The following is a 13716-nucleotide window of genomic DNA, read 5'->3' as shown; positions in this document are numbered from 1 at the left end:
TCTCTTTAACTTCAGCTTTTTCACAGATCAAGTTACCATCCAAAATTTGCTGAAATTGTATTGAATCCATTTTTCCTTCTACTTGTGAAATGTTCCCTGTGCCACTGGCTGCAATACAACCCCAAAGCATGATTGATCCACCCCGAAGCTTAACAGTTGGACAGAGGTTCTTTTCATTAAATTCTGTGCCCTTCCAGATCTTGCTTTAACTTCCACTGTTCCTGATGACTGCCATTTCTTAATTACATTCCGAACAGAGGATATTGACATCTGAAAACGCTTTGCTATCTTCTTATAGCCTTCTCCAGCTTTGTGAGCGTCAACTATTTTCAGTTTCAGTTTTCTAGATAACTGCTTAGAAGAACCCATGGTGCTGATTGTTGGGGCAAGGTCAGATGAGTCTGGGCATTTAAAACCTTTGAGATTGACATCACCTGGTCTTCCCAGACGATGATTGAGAACAATCCATGACACTGGCAGGTCTCAGCTTTGCAAAGGGGGCAGTGCATGCTATAAATTCTGCAGGGTACCCAAACTTTTGCAGACGCCATTTTTTTGTGTTCTGTAATTTTGAAAGTGTAAATGATGGCAATAAAATCTAACATTTTTTGACATATTATAAGAATGTCTAATCTGTAATTTGATGCCTTTTGGAGATTTTTCCATCTTTCCTTGGCTTCGTTATGCACATTAATACTTTTTTGCACACCTGCTAAAATCGGAACATTATACATTTTCTGAAAGCAGAGACCTTGTAGTATAAAAATGTTCGATTTGCAATTTTTTATGTTTGCACAACTGTTTATCATTCTATATTTTTAGGGAAAAATACACTAGAATTACTGACTTTTTACTGTATAAAATGTACTGTATCAAATAAAAGATATGGTGTAGAGTAAATAGATGTTAAATGTGTCAAGCTTCAAAACTGCTTGCCCCGCAAAATGGTGAAAAATGATGGCACCCAAAATTAGGCACGGTTTGAAATACCTTTTTATAGCTAGTCTGTCTGTGTGCCCGCACCCAGTGTGGTGTTTGCATTTGCAAGTATGTGCAAGGCGATGGCGTGTTTTTTTTTTTTTTTTCTTCTCTTATTTCCATTTTATTATTACAAGAGGGCTAGCATATGTGATGGCATGGGCACATGGCAGGTCCTCTTTATGGTATTTTGGACCCCCAATATCTTCCCTGCCTTCCACTGCAGCTAATCGAGCACAGATCATGCTTTATTAGCTGCTTCCCCAGGCACAGCAGCCAGGGAATGACGGCTCTGAATCTGGAATTGCTGAGATGAGTGCTTCCAGCTTCATTGTTGGCAGGGAAGATTGAGGAATGGGTGAAGGGAGGGGGGCACCACACTGCTCGCACTGCAAACAGTGATCAGGGGGTTCTACAGCTGCCTAGATCACATTTACATGACAGCTGTGAGTTGGCCAAAGAAAATAATTACAAGCCTTGAGGTAGATTTAAACCCTTCACGCTCTGGGCTATGTAATCTGTCCAATCATGGTTAACAGATTTTTATACACACTTTATTTTTTTTAATGTTTAAAGTAATTTTACATTTTTCTTTGCAGTAGATGCGCTAATCTTCTTTATGATGGCCAACAATACATTGTTTTTGAAATGTTCTCCTAGTGGAAATGGGCTCCATTTGTAGATTTTTCACCATTTGGGAAAATCTGTGTGCAATAGGATGCTTCCGATACTATATTGGCCCCTAATTTTGCTTTGGAGTTCCAGGGCTATAATTTGGTACCCAAAGAATTTTAGTTCTGGTAGCACCCGTAGCATAGCAAAAATGTTGGGAGCTATGAAATCATTTATGGTTAGGCAGATAAGACCAATTTCTGGAATCTTATACTTTTATATCATTCATAAACCTTTTGGCTATTCTCTGCAGCAACAACCCGAATCTGAAACCGTTCATCTATTCATCCCAGCATTAGCTGTTGGAGCAATCATTGGCAAGCAAGGACAACACATCAAACAACTTTCACGTTTTGCTGGAGCTTCTATAAAGGTAATGCTTTGTTTTTGTTTTTTTCAATATGGTGGTGTTCTTAAATACATGGCTGTTTATATCTATCTTTTATTTTATTTATTTTTATTATAATTGTAGATTGCTCCAGCAGAGGGACCAGAGGCCAAACTGAGGATGGTGATTATCACTGGACCACCAGAAGCCCAGTTTAAGGTAAGTTTCATACATGCAGTAGTCCTATTAAGGCCTTGAGACAGATATTGAAAGTAAAGTGAAATAGACAATACTAGATCACTCAAAATCTATTGTGGGTGGAATTTGGCAGTGCTCCACTAGCATTATGTGGTCAAGACCCATAATTGTATCGTTTACCATATGCATGCTGATTGATGCAGGACATTAAGGCTTGTTTATGCCATGTCCATTGAGCTGCATTGTATGGAGTGAACAGAGCACATAGAAAACAACCAAAGTCTAGTATGGTGTCCTTGCTGGTGGTATATGTTAAAGTTTAAAGCGGCCAAAGCTTTTATGATTAGTAAGAAAGACTATATACTTGGGGCCAGATTCTCATACAGTGGCGTATCTTTGCGGCGTAACGTATCCGATTTACGTTACGCCTCTGCAACTTAGATGGGCAAGTGCTGTATTCTCAAAGCACTTGCTCCGTAAGTTGCGGCGGCGTAGCGTAAATCGGCCGGCGTAAGCCCGCCTAATTCAAATTTGGAACAGGGGAGCGTGTGTTATGTAAAATAACCATGACCCGATGTGATTGACGTCCGTGGACATATCCCAGTGTGCATTGCTCCAAATACGCCGCAAGGACGTATTGGTTTCGACGTGAATGTAAATTACGTCCAACCCCATTCACGGACGACTTGCGCAAACCACGTAAAATTTTCAAATTTCGTCGTGGGAACGACTGCCATACTTAACATTGATACGTCGCATATACGCCTCATATAGCAGGGGTAACTTTACGCCGGGAAAAGCCTAACGTAAATGGCGTATCTGTACTGCGTTGGCCGGGCGTTAGTTTGTGAATTTGCGTATCTAGCTGATTTCTAAGCGTAAATCAGCGTACACGCCCCTAGCGGCCAGCGTAAATATGCATTTATGATCCGACGGCGTAAGACTTTTTGCATGTCGGATCTAATGGAAATCTATGCGTAACTGATTCTAAGAATCAGGCGCATAGATACGACGGCACAACTCAGAGATACGACGGCGTATCTGGAGATACGCCGTCGTATCTCCTTTGTGAATCTGGGCCTTGGTATTTATTGTTAAATCCCTGTTGCGATTTTTGCATCAACCCTGTTCTATTAACCAAACCGAAAATTAGATCTCCCCAATGAGGACAGACTGCAATAAAAACATGAATATTTAACCAGAGGCGTATCTAGTGAAAATGGCGCATATGGCAAGCACTGAAACTGCGCCCTTGTCAAAACATTTGAAACCCATCTTTCCAATAACCAGGGACACGGCGGGGACAGAGAGGGACACTGGGGACCACTGGTAGCTGGTGCTGAATTTTTTTGGGGGGCGCGCAAACAAACTGAAAAAAAAAAAATCAATTGCAGCCACTGTGCCCATCAAGCACAGCCACTACCCTATGTGGATCGGGTATGGCCAGTCATCGGCTGTCTTGGGTGCACCTGTCACTCCCCTCCCCAGGCAAAAGGAGAAATATTAGCAATTGCTGTGCCGGAGGCTACATTGGTGCGGGAGGACGGGTGGGGTTTTTTTTTCATGCAGGGGGGTGGCTTTTTGCCGCCCCCCTCCCCATGGCACATGCCATGGCTGCCATACCCTAGATATGCCACTGTATTTAACTCCTTCCTTACTATACTGGGGGTGGTGTGTGAAAATATTCCTGTCTCTGTGACCACAAAGGAAATGTGAGAAAATATGCCCACAGGCTACAGAAATTGTATTTAAGAAAAAATAAATAAAAATACTGGCCCCTTTAGCCTAAAAGGTTTGTCTGGATTTGTTAAGGTGTATTGTACACATTATTTAATAGGACATATTTGATATGTTTCAACATTCTTGTTTGGCCACGTTTTTATGATACTGTCCCAAGTATAAATTAGAGACGTCCATTTAGCAACAGGACAGAAAATACATTTTCATATGCTCGCTCAACAAGAATTAACAATTTTGTCCTTCATTATTACCAGCTGCTTTTCGGAAAGCTGCTATTTACCATATAGGATACATGATCTGTAGTGGCAATTATTCTTTATATCTGTAAAGTATAACTTGGCATTGCAGTCCAAAATCTTAAACATCATTCATTACATGGGAAGCGCGGCAGCCAGGTCTCTCCTTTACATCACATCACTCCCCCTTCCTCCCCCTACCCACACACCTTATTCACACAAGCCTGGAAGCACAGCAGGTCTGGACAAAGGGCGGGACCTTTCACGTTACAAAGCAGGTGATTGGTTGCTGGGAACACCCCACTGTCTAGCAACCAATCGCCCACCTTTAACTTGAAAAGTCCCGCCCTTTGTCTGGACCTGCCGTGCCATGCGTACTTCCCGGCTTGTGTGATTAAGGTAGGGCAGTCAGTGTGGGGAGGGGGAATGCTGCGTTGATGAAAGGGACAGTGTGTCTGTAATATCGAGGGAGGACTGTGATGAAGTGGGGTCTGATGGGGGGGATCTGTAATGGAGTGGGGATTTGTTTCACAGACCTTTTATTTAAAATGTATGTTTGTTGTTTTTTTTTTCCCCTGAAACTTCCCTCTTTACTCACACGTAGCCACAAGGGCAAGAGAATTCTTGTTGGGCAGTGTATTAGTTGCTTGAACTAACACACTTAGACCGAATTTTTATGGTTCAAAGAATGTCAGGAAAAATGGTCGGCCCTCACGTATGTTCACTTCATCAAATCTGGCCCTCTTTGAAAAAAGTTTGGACACCCCTGGTCTAGACAATCGCATGGCATGAAAATCCTGGATTAAAAATACTTTGACATCACAAGCATTGGACAACTACCAACCAAAGTGAGGTCGTTTGCACTTTGCAAATTCTCCTTTCATATGCAACATCCTGGCACCAGAACAGGAAATAATGTGTATATGCCTGTGTTTATTTAATGGAATATACAACCGACAACTTTATCATTTTAGAATGAAAATTTGGTAAGCAAATCTAGAACTTGGAAGGTGAAACAAGGCTTGGATAGCTGCCAGGAACCAAGCAAGCCAATATGCACCTCACTAAGAGTTGTCAATCTTTTTTTTGCACACATTCTTTGTATCCTAGACTGGGACAAGGGGCATATTAATTGTACATTTTTCATCTTTAGCTAAAACCACTAGCAATAAATTGAATATAAATATGCATAATTGTTTCATGTACATGCATGTACAGTCAGTGTGGTGCTTGAAATCATTTTCTAACTTGCACATTTGTCTGCAGGCTCAAGGAAGGATTTATGGTAAACTTAAAGAAGAAAACTTCTTTGGACCCAAGGAAGAAGTAAAACTTGAGGCTCATATTAAAGTTCCTTCATATGCCGCTGGACGCGTTATTGGCAAGGGAGGCAAAACTGTAAGTTTCAAAAGTAGTAGGTTCACAAATACAGATAGGCAATGTCGATCAGACCAATTCTTGGTATAATGACCTTTGTGGCAGAATTGTAATATATACATATTTATTTTTTCCAGAGTGCCATAGATGTTGTGTAAAATCCATGTGCTAGTTGTAATGAAAATATCTATTCGTAGTGTATCCACAACTTATTGTGGAAACTCTGTTTGGCTCCTTGGCTACAGGTTTAGGCAGTTTCTGTAGCATAGTCGCACATCTTTGCTAATGTTAAATTCTTAGTTCTATCATAGGGGCTAGAGAAGGCTGATGTAGTAAACTAGTGTACATCTTTCAATTAATGAATTGCCTATGTGGGGGCAGGATGGACCCTGGTTGTCATGGCATCTGATGTCAAGGAAGTCATGCCCATTATCTCTAAGCTGGACTTGGTTTCCCCTGTGCACCTATTATGTCGCCTATGGTGAATTTCCTGCCACATGGTGTATGGGAATACTTGCTCTTATGCTTAGTATGTAGGCTTGATTTGTATGTGGAAAAGGTTTGAGAGTGAAGGAGAATTAAGGAATTGCTAAAAGAATTTGATCTTTCCAAATATGTTATTTTTTTATTTATTTTTTCAGGATTGATTTGACAATTCATTGTAATCTTGTTACAGGTTAATGAGCTACAGAATCTTACAAGTGCAGAAGTAGTTGTGCCCCGTGATCAAACCCCAGATGAAAATGATCAAGTGGTTGTTAAAATAACAGGTCACTTTTATGCAAGCCAGGTATGTGTCTGCTTTATGGTGCATCAGAGAACACTTATAGAGACTATTCCAGCAATAATAAATGGGATATATGTGTGTATATAATATGTAGAGTGTTTGTTTTTGTTTGTTTTTTAACTGGAGACAAAAATAGAGCCTTTCGAGTAAGGGCTCTTTCACACGGGCGGCCTGTTCAGTTTTTTTTTTTGCGGGCCTGAACGGGCGCTCTGTGCTTCTCTATGGAGCCGCAGATGTCAGCGGTGACATGCCTGCTGACATCCGACCCGCTCCGATCCGCCAAAGTGTGACAGAGGAAAAACCTACTTTTCCATCCGTCTGGCGGATCGGGTGAACACGGACATACGGTCCGTGTTCATCCGATCCCCCCATAGGGAGAAAAGACAGGGTGGTCCCTGCACATGTGCAGGGACCGCCCTGTCATCCGCCGGCTCAGCGGGGATCAACGGAGCGATCGGAGGTTCACGGAGCGGATCATTACTGATCTGCCCCGTGTGAAAGGGGCCTTACCTTTTTAATATGATTTTTGTGCTCATCCTTTTCCATTTCACAGAGCTTGGAAAAATTATTTAATTGTAAAAAAAAAAAAAAGAAGAAAAAAGGGGTTTACAATCACTTTTTAAGGCAGGACACTGCAAGATTCACAGTGGGAATGCACCACTTCTGTACAAAATTCTCACCCAATGAATAAAAGGCTAACAAGTGCTACACCAGATGGATGCAATAGACATCTGGAGCAGAGGGCAACATGACTCCAGGCCGCAGATGTCGGTGCCATCACAGTAGGCATGCTGCATGCAGCCCCTGAGCTGGGGGCACCTAGTACAGCAGAACTGTCCCCTCCATGTCTAGTATCAGACGTGTTGTTACTTTGTTGTGGTAAGGCAACGTATAGACTCAAAGTAAGAGGCAAGGTACTCAAAAACCTTGACAGCTGGTAGCAGGTGAGAGGCTCAGGTGGCTGGAGGTGAGAGGCTCAGGTGGCTGGAGGTGAGAGGGTCAGGTGGCTGGAGGTGACCAAAGTCACTGAAGGTGAGACTGGATGCAAGTTTTATGCAGCTGTTGTGAGCAGGAACAGTAGTACAGTGTAAAGTCCAGTGGGGTGACCCCTATCCGCCTTACTTTTTGCCCTGGCCATAAAACCCCTGGCGACTGCCATAAGGGGGAGCCCAGACATAATTGGATTCAAATGAGGAGAACTTATGGATAAATTGGCACTGTACGCTGACAATGCACTTCTGTTTCTGGGTGACACGTCTGCTTCCCTGATTAGTCTCATGGAGCTGATTCACACTTTCGGAAACTTTTCCGGCTTTAAAATAAATTGGGACAAGTCCACACTGCTACCCCTGGACCCGCGCTGTTGGGACTCCTACCGCAGACTGCTAATCAGATCAAAGTAGTGGATAAATTCAAATAGCTTAGCATTATAGTCCATCCTAATCTAGACCAATACATTAAGATGAATATAGAACCATTTAAGAAATTTCAGGAAAAAACAACTAGCTGGATCAGGTTGCCGCTCTCCGTTGTTGGCCGCTGCAACTTGATCAAGATGATCTGGAACCCTCAGATACTGTATGCGCTCCACAATGCCCCTATCTGGATTCATATCCATGTGTTTAAGAGATTCAATACCATCTATCGTGCACTGATATGGAGGAAACGGTTCCTGAGAATTAAATTGGAAACCTTGCAGGAGGCGAATGACTCGGGAGGTCTAGCAGTACCGAACCCATTTTATTTTATGGCGCCTCAGCTACAACACTTAACGGGGTGGCTATGTCCGGAGACCTCTGATCCTATTCAAAACATAGTGCGTACGCAGTTGTCTGGGGATGGCCTTGTGGAGTGTATAGAGGCGGGTGAACAGAGTACCATGATTCAATACCCCACACTTATAGATAAGATATGGAGCAAAGCTAAACAGCACCTGCAGTACACGGGGTACACAATATGGTCTCGTATTTGGAACAACCGTAACTACCCAGAACTCAACAAATTACAAAACTTTTCCAATTGGTCAAGGCACAGAGTAAATTATATCCCACAACTATATTGTGGAGGCATACTCCGGGACTTCCAATCCCTGCGCGCAGAATTAGATCTTCCTAACACGTCGTTCTTTCAATACTTACAACTTCAACACGCTATCGCGGCGCAGGCCACGACTTCCACATGGGAGCTCACTATACCTGTGGTGCTTACACAGTTGACTATGTCGTCGTCCAGGAAAGGACAAATTTCATCTTTTATATAGCTCCCTTCTTTGTCATGTCCTCTAAGGCGATGACTTTGAACTGTAGAGCTGGCTGGGGAGATGACATGGGGCATATGTCTGACGAGGAGTGGAACACAATATTGGACAATGTTCTTAAAGTGTCACTTTCCTCATCTCAGAAGCTCACCCAACTTTTCATTATTCACTGAACATACCGCACACCTGAGAAACTACATAAATGGCACAGAAGAGATGACCCACTCTGTCCCCGTTGTCTTGTTGACAGCGGTACACTTGTACATATGCTATGGAAGTGCCGAAATTGCAACGATACTGGGCTGCTGTGATAGCCACTAATGATGGCATATGGAACCTTAAACTGATCCTAAGCTCTGTCTATTGGGCTGGCTAGATGAACAATACACGCCACACACGCACACACGTTTATTGCCATTCTTAGGGCTAGGAAGTTCATCGCCAGAAAATGGCTGTCTACGACAGCCCCTAAGCACACAGAATGGATTGCATCCTTAAATGATTCTCTTATTAGGGAGCAACTCGCGTACAAACACCGAGGTAGTCCGAGAAAATTTGAGAATATATGGGATCCCTGGCTGGACATTCCCAGCTTGGCTCCACTGCGACTGGTCCACGATAGAATTCTTGGGGGCAGAACCACACCAGCAAATACACCGTCCTGGTAGGTTGTATTAGGTAGGAACCTATTGAGTTATAGAGAAGGAGAGGAACTACCACTGCTCTCATAAAGTTTCCCCGGTGGGGGGGTTACCATGTGGTTACAGGGTCCTGCGGAGGTTGAATGTGTGTGTTCTTTTGTTTTTTATGTTTCACCCAACGGCTAAATGTTTGTAACTAATTTACGCTGATCCATGCTGTTTAGGGGAGGATGGTACCCTGTTCTGCTCAATGACCCTGGTGGGGTCGGGAGTGGAAGGGGAAAGAATGAAATGCGGAGGGACACACTTGATCTGCATAGGGACCAAAGAAATACGTACACAACTGCTTCAATATGTTGTTGTATAAATGTCTCTAGATGTAGTTGATTGAACGAATGACATGTTACATCATACAATAACTTTACATTGATATCTCTGTGTCCTCGCCAATATATTGGCTTTGTTTTTTGTAGCGCAATGAGAAAATTGTATGTGTTTTTTGTGTTTGTTTTTCAATAAAAATTATCTGATTTAAAAAAAAAAAAAGTCCAGTGGGATCTGGATTTGATACTTCAAAAACGAGGCAGAGGACAACCCTGCCAGGCAGCTGCAATTAAAGGTAAAGAATCCTAATTGGAAAAAAAAATGCTAGCCAAAAAAGTTTTTAGGCTTGATTCACACTTATGCATTTTTTGGTGCTTTTTGCAGATTTGCACCACAGAACGTGTTCCATAGGAAACCATGTAAAATGGACTGTAGTGCAAATCTGCAAAAAGCACAAAAAATGCATAGGTATGAATCCAGCTTTACACAGGACACTAGGCATTGTAGGTGTTCTCCTAGGCTTTGTCAACGAACACAAAAAATACATATGCAAGCTATTTTATCTGCTACAGGATTTATATTATCCATTTCTGATATTTACAGTTCTCCCGTACAGCACAACTCCCTCTGTCAGGGCAGAGCCTGGATTTCTTTTTTCTTTTGTTGCCGCAGTAATGCAACACATTTTGTCTCTATTTCACTGCTGTAGGGATGAAAAACTGCCTGAATAGGAAGCATACCTTATCTCCCATGCAATACTAGACAAGTGTCATTTGAATTGTTAGTGGAAAGACCTTGTTGTTTAAAGTGCTCCTCAGTACATTGATAGTATTTCCTTCTTTTTACATTTCAGCTTGCACAGAGGAAAATTCAGGAAATACTGGCTCAGGTAAGAAGACAACAGCAGCAGCAGCAGAAGACGGCACAAAGTGGACAGCCCCAACCGAGACGAAAATAAAGGTTCAAGAAAATGACCCTTCAGAGACAGATGCCAGACCAAAGACAGACTGCATAATTGACACCTGTCAGTGCTAAGTGGTTGCAAAACACCATCTAGCTTGTCACCTGTTTGAGGACCAGGCAACATTAAAACTGTCTCTGAGAATGTATTATTTAGGCTCTCAAACTTTTGAAACCCAGCTTTAAAAACAAAAAAATGAAAAAAAAAAATGGAAAAAGAGAAAAAAAAAAATAAGGACCCCTTCACTTCCCTTTTGATCTATTCTCACAAGTTTAACATAAACCTTGTTAGTCTTTTTTTATTGTTCTTATTCCCCCGACAATTTTAGAACTTTGTTTAATGAAGCTTTCTCTTATGAGTTCTCTGGTTCAAAAAGAAAAGGCATTGCTCTTTATACGTCCAGTTGTATTAAAAAAAAGGAAAAAAAAAAGAAATTATAAATAGTAGAGGGTGGGATTATTGGCTGGGTTAGCGTTGAAGGGTATTGAGAGTATTAAGTGTTAGTCCCAGTGTTGAACAAAGTGGCATTTTTTTTAATTTGGTTGCATTTTTACTTAACACTGCCATGAATAACCTAAGGGAAGTGTAGAATGGTGTTGGCCAGGGCATAAAAAGATGAATATGCATTTTACTAAACTACCTCAGGCATTTAGTACCTCAATGAGAAATTGTTCCTTTTTGCTTTTTTATTTTTATTTTAAATTTTTTTGGTATTTTGTATACTTTATAAAGCTAATAGTTCTTGAGCATTTTATTTTTTTAATAAAAAAATAAAATATCAGCTACCAGCTAGAGGTGCTACAAAAAGTATATTTGGTTGGAGATGGCATCTACTAGCTGATGGCTGATGGGAGTAAAAGATGGGGAGTTGCCTTGGTTTTTCCTGAGGCCTTCCACACCATCATTTTTGCTAGAAAATTCAGTGAATGTTCAAAAATAGATACTGAAATACGCCACCATACTGATAACAGCAATGCCGTTTATTTTTCTTTTACTATGGGATAAAAAAAAAGTTTGACGGTACTTTTTCTGGGAACACAACACAAGGAAGTGATGGAAATAGGCCACCTGGGTTTGGGGAATACATTTTTTAGAAAAGGTAGATGTTTTTTCCCCATTTTTTTAATTTTGTTTCTCCTTTTTATTTTTTTGTTTTAAAATTTTTGGTATTTTTTTTTTTTCTTTTTCTTCTTTGTGCTGCTTGGTTGAATGCAATGAACCCTTTGTGCCTTTGACCATCACTACCTAACGATGCTACATTAAAACATTTGCAGCCCGTTTTGAACTTTGCCATTCTGTTCAAAGAGCAAGCTTCATCGTCAGTTTGGTAAACAAAAAGAGTCACACGTGATCTATGGGAGCATAGATATATATAAAATATATAAATATATATTCCTTTTTTAGTTTTATTTTTTCATATCCATCAGCTGATGCTTCCCATCAGATCAACACATTATGTTCAGTTACCACAACTGGGGGAGAGGGAAAAGGGGAGGAATCAAACGTATGTTTGATTCACATGAACGACAGGCTTACGTTTACATATCCAGCCGCAGTAATAAAAAAAAGAATTTAAAAGAAAATATATAGAAAAAAAAAGGGCCACACAAAGCCACTTGGAAGGTTTAAAGCTGAATACAACCATCTATTCTGGTTTGAAATGGCTACAGCAGGGTTTATGCACACTTATTTTTTATTTTTATTTTTTTTATACTTCCAACCAACCATTAACCCTTCAGCTGCCAGGGGCAAGATGACACATTGGCCTCGCGCTTCTGGCAGCCCAAGGGTGTAAAGAGGAGAGAAAAAAACGTCAAAAGGCAGGGATGAAAAGGAAAGCTACCAAATTCTTTTTAATTTTCAGAATGTAATTTGAATGATGATTGTGGTAATATTTACACATTCAAGTTTCTACAATAAACTTCAGTCTACCTCAGTTTTTTGAAATTGTGGCAACACGTGGTGCATAAAGACTGCTGTGTGTGCGTGTGTGTGTGTATGTGTGGTCTTAACAGAGCCATGCGATTTACCTCTGAACCTTTATTTTTTTTGTGATGTTTTTTGTGCATGAGATGATCACAATCACCATGCTGCACTGATTTGAGGGGCACAACTAGCAAAAAAAAAAAGAAAAAAAAAAATTCATCATTTTGTTGATCTACCTCTTAGAGTCATATTGAAATAGAGGCATTTCTGCATAGAATAGGTAATTTCCCAAAGATCATTGTTGTACAGATTTAGATCTTCTTCTTTTTTTTTTTTTTTTTTTCTTTTTTTTTTTCTTATTTGAAAATGGTCTGAAGTGTTTTCTTTCTTTATTCTTCCTCTATACTTTACTAATTTGGTTCAAAGAAATGCTTAAAAAAAAAAACCGAACGGAGAACCTATGTTGTAGTTTTAAGAGAAACCTGAATTTTCTTTTCTTGACAAGAGTGACTTCATTTAGTGTTTTAGGATTTTTCTTACATTGATTTAAAAATACTGAACTATGGAAAAAAAAGAGTCATTAAAATAGCATATTGAACTTTCGTTGAGGCCTAAGTATAGACCCAACCTATGTTTTTCTTAACATGTTGAAGCAGACATAACTTGATTATTTCCATGATTTTTTTTATTATTTTATTTTACTTTACAGATAGGTGCTGCATTTACATCTGCTGATTTAAATACTGTCACATCTCTTTCAATTTCTAGACTGTTAGTGTGGTAATCATGTTATTTTCAATTGAGACTTGGTAACTTGGAGTATTTTGGCAATAGATACAGTAGAAAGTAATACTGTTCATGAGTTTAATATCTGCAAAGCATGGATCATTTTTCATCTGTAATGTGCCCCCAAGCAGCTCCACTTGCCAGATGCCTCTGAATGGAATAAAGAGTTTAACTCCTAATTTTCTTGCCTTGTGTGTTATTTTTGGTAATGGCGATAAATGGCTGGTAACCTCATTGGGCTATCTTTTCTTTTTTATTTTCTCCATTGGTGACCCTCTAAAATTATGACTTTAAATAACTGACCTGACAAGTATGCAACAAATGGTGAGTGAGGTTGGAATTCTTGATCTGCAGGTCAGTGCCTTAGAGCAGGGGTCATCTAACTTTTCTAAACAAAGGGACAGTTTACTGTCCTTTTAGACTTTAGGGGGCTGAACTGTGGACAGTGGGAGTAGAAAATGCTCTGGCATCAGTGCCCCATCATTGGTCTTACTGGGAAGACTGG

At 40.5% G+C, this 13716-nt stretch overlaps 1 protein-coding gene across 1 annotated transcript in view; it reads left to right on the top strand.

The window, feature by feature from the left end:
• The window catches only part of IGF2BP3 (insulin like growth factor 2 mRNA binding protein 3), a 112711-nt gene extending 99321 nt beyond the window's left edge, over positions 1–13390 (top strand). The window contains exons 11-15 of the mRNA XM_040352865.1: positions 1904–2023; positions 2123–2197; positions 5419–5550; positions 6206–6319; positions 10392–13390. Coding sequence (XP_040208799.1) covers positions 1904–2023; positions 2123–2197; positions 5419–5550; positions 6206–6319; positions 10392–10496 — 546 coding nt within the window. The 3' untranslated portion in view covers positions 10497–13390. The remainder of the gene's footprint in view (positions 1–1903; positions 2024–2122; positions 2198–5418; positions 5551–6205; positions 6320–10391) is intronic.
• Positions 13391–13716: the final 326 nt, after the last annotated feature.

The sequence above is a fragment of the Rana temporaria genome, chromosome 5 (assembly GCF_905171775.1).
Source record: "Rana temporaria chromosome 5, aRanTem1.1, whole genome shotgun sequence".
Taxonomy (NCBI): domain Eukaryota; kingdom Metazoa; phylum Chordata; class Amphibia; order Anura; family Ranidae; genus Rana; species Rana temporaria.
This window is presented reverse-complemented; position numbering and strand designations above follow the sequence as displayed.